The sequence below is a fragment of the Chlorocebus sabaeus genome, chromosome 8 (genome assembly GCF_047675955.1).
Source record: "Chlorocebus sabaeus isolate Y175 chromosome 8, mChlSab1.0.hap1, whole genome shotgun sequence".
In the NCBI taxonomy this organism is placed as follows: Eukaryota; Metazoa; Chordata; class Mammalia; order Primates; family Cercopithecidae; genus Chlorocebus; species Chlorocebus sabaeus.
This window is the reverse complement of record NC_132911.1, coordinates 60,352,984-60,360,917: the sequence shown is the minus strand read 5'-3', so window position 1 is coordinate 60,360,917 and position 7,934 is coordinate 60,352,984. Positions and strand designations below refer to the sequence as shown.

Genomic DNA, 7,934 nt, shown 5'->3' with positions numbered 1-7,934 from the left:
TAAGTGAAGGAGAAATAAAATCCTTTACAGACAAGCAAATGCCGAGAGATTTTGTCACCACCGGGCCTGCCTTACAAGACCTCCTGAAGGAAGCACTAAACATGGAAAGGAACAACCAGTACCAGCCACTGCAAAAACATGCCAAATTGTAAAGACCATTGATGCTAGGAAGACACTGCATCAACTAACGAGCAAAATAACCAGCTAACATCATAATGACAGTACCAAATTCACATATACCAATATTAACCTTAAATGTAAATGGGCTAAATGCTCCAATTAAAAGACACAGACTGGCAAATTGGATAACGAGTCAAGACCCATCAGTGTGCTTTAATCAGAAGACCCATCTCATGTGCAGAGACACAGATAGGCTCAAATTAAAGGGATGGAGGAAGATCTACCAAGCAAATGGAAAACAAAAAAAAGCAGGGGTTGCAATCCTAGTCTCTGATAAAACAGACTTTAAACCAACAAAGATCAAAAGAGACAAAGAAGGCCATTATATAATGGTAAAGGGATCCATTCAACAAGAAGAGCTAACTATCGTAAATATATATGCACCCAATACGGGAGCACCCAGATTCATGAAGCAAGTCCTTAGAGACCTACAAAGAGACTTAGACTCCCACACAATAATAATGGGAGACTTTAACACCCCACTGTCAACATTAGACAGATCAATGAGACAGAAAGTTAACAAGGAGTTTTTTCCTTTCTCCGCCATCGTGGTGTGTTCTTGCCTCCGCTTCTCGCCATGTCTTCTCACAAGACTTTCAGGATTAAGCGATTCCTGGCCAAGAAACAAAAACAAAATCGTCCCATTCCCCAGTGGATTCGGATGAAAACTGGAAATAAAATAAGGTACAACTCCAAAAGGAGACACTGGAGAAGAACCAAGCTGGGTCTATAAGGAATTGCACATGAGATGGCACATATATTTGTGCTGTCTGAAGGTCACGATCACATTACCATATCAAACTGAAAATGTCACCACTCTCTGGAGAGTTCGACGTATTTTCCTCTCTGAATCTATTATGAATGTGTTGGTTGGCTGGGTTCAGTAATAAATACGTGAGGCCTTTCATTTCAAAAAAAAAAAAAAAAAAAAAAAGAAAGTTAACAAGGATATCCAGGAATTGAACTCAGCTTTGCACCAAGCGGACCTAATAGACATATACAGAACTCTCCACCCCAAATCAACAGAATATACATTCTTCTCAGCACCACATCACACTTATTCCAAAACTGACCACATAGTTGGAAGTAAAGCACTCCTCAGCAAATGTAAAACAAGAGAAATTATAACAAACTGTCTCTCAGACCACAGTACAATCAAAATAGAACTCAGGATTAAGAAACTCACTCAAAATCGCTCAACTATATAAAAACTGAAGAACCTGCTCCTGAATGACTACTGGGTACATAATGAAATGAAGGCAAAATAAAGATGTTCTGGAAACCTATAAGAACAAAGACATAACATACCAGAATCTCTGGGACACATTTGAAGCAGTGTATAGAGGGAAATTTATAGCACTAAATACCCACAAGAGAAAGCAGGAAAGATCTGAAATTGGCACCCTAACATCACAATTAAAAGAACTAGAGAAGCAAGAGCAAACACATTCGAAAACTAGCAGAAGGCAAAAATTAACTAAGATCAGAGCAGAACTGAAGGAGATAGAGACACAAAAAAAACCTTCAAAAAATCAATGAATCCAGGAGTTGGTTTTTTGAAAAGATCAACAAAATTGATAGACTACTAGCAAGACTAATAAAGAAGAAAAGAGAGAAGAATCAAAGAGATGCAATAAAAAATGATAAAGGGGATATCACCACCGATCCCACAGACATACAAACTACCATCAGAGAATACTATAAACATCTCTATGCAAATAAACTAGAAAATCTAGGAGAAATGGATAAATTCCTAGACATACACACCCTCCCAAGACTAAACCAGGAAGAAGTTGAATCCCTGAATAGAGCAATAACAGGCTCTGAAATTGAGGAAATAACTAATAGGCTACCAACCAAAAAAAGTCCAGGACCAAATGGATTCACAGCCGAATTCTACCAGAGGTACAAAGAGGAGCTGGTACCATTCCTTCAGAAACTATTCCGATCAATAGAAAAAGAGGGAATCCTCCCTAACTCTTTTACTGAGGTCAGCATCATCCTGATGCCAGAGCCTGGCAGAGACACAACAAAAAAAGAATTTTAGACCAATATCCCTGATGAACATCAATGCAAAAATCTTCAGTAAAATTCTGGCAAACCAAATCCAGCAGCACATCAAAAAGCTTATCTACCATGATCACGTTGACTTCATCCCTGGGATGCAAGACTGGTTCAACATATGCAAATCAATAAATGTCATATAAACAGAACCAAAGACAAAAACCACATGATTATCTCAACAGATGGAGAAAAGACCTTTGACAAAATTCAACAGCCCTTCATGCTAAAAACTCTCAATAAACTAGGTATTGATGGGACGTATCTCAAAATAATAAGAGCTATTTATGACAAACCCACAGCCAATATCATATTGAATGGGCAAAAACTGGAAGCATTCCCTTTGAAAACTGGCACAAGACAGGGTTGCCCTCTCTCACCACTCCTATTCAACATAATGTTGGAAGTTCTGGCCAGGGCAGTCAGGCAGGAGAAAGAAATAAAGGGTATTCAATTAGGAAAAGAGGAAGTCAAATTGTCCCTGTTTGCAGATGACATGATTGTATATTTAGAAAACCCCATTGTCTCAACCCAAAATCTCCTTAAGATGATAAGCAACTTCAGCAAAGTCTCAAGATACAAAATCAATGTGCAAAAATCACAAGCATTCCTATACACCAACAACAGAAAAACAGAGAGCCAAATCATGAGTGAACTCTCATTCACAATTGCTTCAAAGAGAATAAAATACCTAGGAATCCAACTTACAAGGGATGTGAAGGACCTCTTCAAGGAGAACTACAAACCACTGCTCAACGAAATAAGAGAGGACACAAACAAATGGAAGAACATTCCATGCTCATGGATTGGAAGAATCAATATCGTGAAAATGGCCATACTGCCCAAGGTAATTTGTGGATTCAATGCCATCCCCATCAAGCTACCAATGACTTTCTTCACAGAATTGGAAAAAAAACTACTTTAAATTTCATATGGAACCAAAAAAGAGCCCGCATTGCCATGACAATCCTAAGCCCAAAGAACAAAGCTGGAGGCATCATGCTACCTGACTTCAAACTATACTACAAGGCTACAGTAACCAAAACTCCATGGTACTGGTACCAAAACAGAGATATAGACCAATGGAACAGAACGGAGCCCTCAGAAATAATACCACACATCTACAACCATCTGATCTTTGACAAACCTGACAAAAACAAGAAATGGGGAAAGGATTCCCTATTTAATAAATGGTGCTGGGAAAACTGGCTAGCCATGTGTAGAAAGCTGAAACTGGATCCCTTCTTTACACCTTATACAAAAATTAATTCAACATGGATTAAAGACTTAAATGTTAGACCTAAAACCATAAAAACCCTAGAAGAAAACCTAGGCAATACCATTCAGGACATAGGCATGGGCAAGGACTTCATGACTAAAACACCAAAAGCAATGGCAACAAAAGCCAAAATTGACAAATGGGATCTAATTAAACTAAAGAGCTTCTGCACAGCAAAGGAAACTACCATCAGAGTGAACAGGCAACCTACAGAATGGGAGAAAAATTTTATGATCTACCCATCTGACAAAGGGTTAATATCCAGAATCTACAAAGAACTTAAACAAATTTACAAGAAAAAGTTAAACAGCCCCATCAAAAAGTGAGTGAAGGATATGAACAGACACTTCTCAAAAGAAGACATTCATGCAACCAATAGACACATGAAAAAATGCTTATCATCACTGGCCATCAGAGAAATGCAAATCAAAACCACAGTGAGATACCATCTCACACCAGTTAGAATGGCAATCATTAAAAAGTCAGGAAACAACAGGTGCTGGAGAGGATGTGGAGAAATAGGAACACTTTTACATTGTTGGTGGGACTGTAAACTAGTTCAACCATTGTGGAAAACAGTATGGCAATTCCTCAAGGATCTAGAACTAGAAATACCATTTGACCCAGCCATCCCATTACTGGGGATATACCCAAAGGATTATAAATCATGCTACGATAAAGACACATGCGCACATATGTTTATTGTGGCACTATTCACAATAGCAAAGACTTGGAACCAACCCAAGTGTCCATCAATGATAGACTGGATTAAGAAAATGTGGCATATATACACCATGGAATACTATGCAGCCATTAAAAAGGATGAGTTCATGTCCTTTGTAGGGAAATGGATGAAGCTGAAAGCCATCATTCTGAGCAAACTATCACAAGAACAGAAAACCAAACACCGCATGTTCTCACTCATAGGTGGGAACTGAGCAATGAGATCACTTGGACTCAGGAAGGGGAACATCACACACTGGGGCCTGTCGTGGGGTGGGGGAAGGGGGAAGGATAGCCTTAGGAGATATACCTAATGTAAATGATGAGTTAATGGGTGCAGCACACCAACATGGCACAGGTATACATATGTAACAAACCTGCACATTGTGCACAGATACCCTAGAACTTAAAGTACAATTAAAAAATAAATAAATAAAATAAAGTATAGCTGGGTTCATTTGTTTTTGTGTTCTACTTTTTTTAATTCCATGTCCTTGTTGATGTTTTCTTTGAGTATATTTTCTTTAAGTATGTGAAACATTAACATGGTTCTAACATTCAGAATATATTTTAAAATGATGTCAAAGAAATACCACTTCTTCATCATTTTTATCTTATTCTCATACTCTCACATTTTCTACCCACGTCTTACCGATCAGCTTTGGTAAGCAATCTCATTAGTTTCCAGTCTATTCTTCCTAAATTTCTTTCTTTTTTTTTCCACAAATAAGCAAAACATATATATTTTCTTATTCCCCTCCCCCACTTTTTACACAAAAGATGTATTATGGGATATATATTGTTCTATGTTTTGCTTTTTCATGTAACAATATATCCTGGAAATCACTTCAAGTCAGTCCATAGAACTCTTCCTTGTTATTTATTATACTGCATAATTTTATCTTCTGTGGATGTAGCATAGCTTATTTAACCACTCTCCTATGTATGGATACTTAAGATTGTTTCACATATTTTGCAGTTGCAAATAATGCTGCAATTAATAACTGCATATGCATTTTCGCATTGTTAGCAGTGTGTCTTCAGGGTAAACTCTAGATGTTCGATTGCTGAGTCAAAAGGTAAGTGCATATGTAGTTTTGTTGATTCTCCAAGTTTCCCTCCAAAATGGTTATATGAATATGTATTCCCATTTATGTTGCTTTTAACAAGTTATTTTTCTCTTTGTACATTCCCCCAACATCTGTAGTTGTTTTCATGGAAAAGTGGGTCTGAATAAACTATTTCAGCATTATACGGAATAATCCCTTGTGCATCACTCTTTTTTTTTTTTTTTTTTTGAGATGGAATCTCGCTCTATCACCAGACTGGAGCGCAGTGGCACGATCTCAGCTCACTCCTACCTCTACCTGCCGGGGTTCAAGCAATTCTCCTGCCTCAGACTCATGAGTAGCTGGGACTACAGGCACATGCCATTACACCCAGCTAATTTTTGTATTTTTAGTAGAGACTGGGTTTCACCATGTTGGCCAGGATGGTCTTGATCTCTTGACATCGCGAACCGCCCGTCTCGGGCTCCCAAAGTGCTGGTATTACAGGCGTAGGCCATCATGCCCGGCTGCGCATCACTCTTAAATATGAAATCAATCAGTGACCACTGGATGTTTCAGGCAACATTCCACATGAAGGAGACAGAGACCTAAATGACAAAAAAGAAAGTGGAAGCTCAGATGAAACAAAGGCAATGAGGAATAGAAAATAATTTTTAAATCTTGTCATTAATATTCTGTATAAGAAAGACTATTTTGTCCACAAAGAAAAAAAACCTTATTTTTTCTTAAAAAAAGCAATGTGTGTATATATGTGACATAGAGATATATGTATATACACACACACAAGCATGCATATGTGTATTTCCTAACTCTGCCATCTGAGCTGGCTTAGAAGCAGTGATAGCTAGTAGTAATGAGCACACTAAATACTCAAATCTTGGTTTCCAAGTACCATTCTCCACTAAAACATTCAGGGCTGCTTCTAGGGTGTTTCTAGGGGTGTGTCAAGTAAAGTACAAAACAATCCTCCAACATATTGTTATACTAGACAGTAAGGAAATCCTTAAAGAATGATGGGAGAACATGTGAAAAAGGACACAGAAGCGAACTTCAAGGGGCACCCACTGGCTTCACTTGGGCAAAAATAAATAAATAGTGATGGTAATGGATTATAACCCACAGAATAAGACAAAAATATATGAAGCCATGGTGATAAAAATAAAATGAAAAATTAGCTGGGCATGGTGGCATGGGCATGTAATCCCAGCTACTCAGGAGGCTGAGACATGAGAATCACTTGAACCTGGGAGGTGGAGGTTGCAGTGAACTGAGATCACGCCACTGCCCTTCAGCCAGGGTGACAGAGTGAGACTGTGTCTCACTAAATAAATAAATAAATAAATAAATAAATAAATAAATAAATAAGCAAACAAACAAATATGTATATAAGTAGAGAAGTAGAATTCCATCTAATAATTGTAGAAAGAATGATGAAATTGCCAAGCCAGGAACTGGCAACTATGAATCATCAGTGGATACCTACTAATGGGCAAAACTATGTTGTTGAGAATCAGGTTATTTACCTAAGATTAAACTATTTCCCCACGAAAGCTAGAAGTGAAATAGGAAGCCTATTCTCATCTGATAGCAAAAAAGTTATAGGTCACCTGAATAAAAGTCTAACCTGAATTATAAAAACAGACAGTAACAACCCCTCAGTCAGTTCCCAGACTTACAAAGCCAGTTTACAGGCCCAGAACCCCTTGAAGGAAGAGGCTGAGTCTCCTTAAAGAAGGACCCCAGACACTGCCAAGAATTTATATTGTTAATCTTTTTTCCCAGACTTCCCTAAAAAGACCTATGGCCTTCTATCAGGGTAACTGTGCATGGGGGAAAGGAAATAATCAGACTTTCCAGAGACTACTAGACCCTGGCCTTGAGTTGACACTAATTTCAGGTAACCCACTATGTCACTATACTCCACCAGTCAGAGTATAGGTTTAGGTCCAGTGATCAATTAGTTTTAGCTCAAGTCCAGCTCACAGTTGGTTCAGTGTGTCACTGAACCCATGCTGTGGTTGTGTCACAGGATCCTTGGGGTGTCGCTTCACCAGCCAGAAACCCCTGTGGTTGGTGGCGCCTTTGCCCAAGTTTGGCTCGGGCCCACTGGGCTCATTCCACCCATTCAGCCAGGCAGGCTGCACTTGGCTTCTGCTACCAGCCCAGATCTCATGCCTGCCAAAGGTGAGCCAGGCGCAGAGTGGCAAGGGGTGTGAGCGAGCATGCACACAGTCAGGCATGCTGGCTGCAGTGAGACAGGCAGGTCCAGTCACTGGCACAGGTGCCGGCTCCATGCGAGGCTGCAGCTGGACCAAGCATACTGCAAGTGGCTTCCACTATGGGCACCGGGGAACATGGTACCCAGAAGCTTGGAGATGCCAGGAACTGCAGAGCCCCAAAGAAGGTATCACAATCCTGACCCAAGGAGCTCCTAGGTCTGGGCTCCTCAACGTCCCACAGCTCTTCTTTCCTTCTTGTCACCTGCAACATGGCGAGTGATGGGGTATGTTTCAGCCCTATTTGTGTTACAGCTTTTTCAGTCCTGTCATTTGGCACCTCCCAAGTTCTTATCCTGTGTCCAGGAAGAATGAGGTATGCAGACAACTGGAGGGTAAGCAAGG

General features: G+C 39.6%; 1 protein-coding gene across 1 annotated transcript; it reads left to right on the top strand.

Annotated features, from left to right (window-relative positions):
• The first annotated feature begins 696 nt into the window (after positions 1–696).
• LOC119624931 (large ribosomal subunit protein eL39) lies at positions 697–1,118 on the top strand. Its single transcript, XM_038000486.2, has one exon. It carries the CDS (start codon positions 758–760, stop codon positions 911–913), a length of 156 nt encoding a protein of 51 aa, XP_037856414.1. The 5' UTR covers positions 697–757; the 3' UTR covers positions 914–1,118.
• Positions 1,119–7,934: the final 6,816 nt, after the last annotated feature.

What these genes read in the sequence shown, in the direction of transcription:
- LOC119624931 (XM_038000486.2), top strand. Translation starts at nt 758, where the DNA reads ATGTCTTCTCACAAGACTTTCAGGATTAAGCGATTCCTGGCCAAGAAA.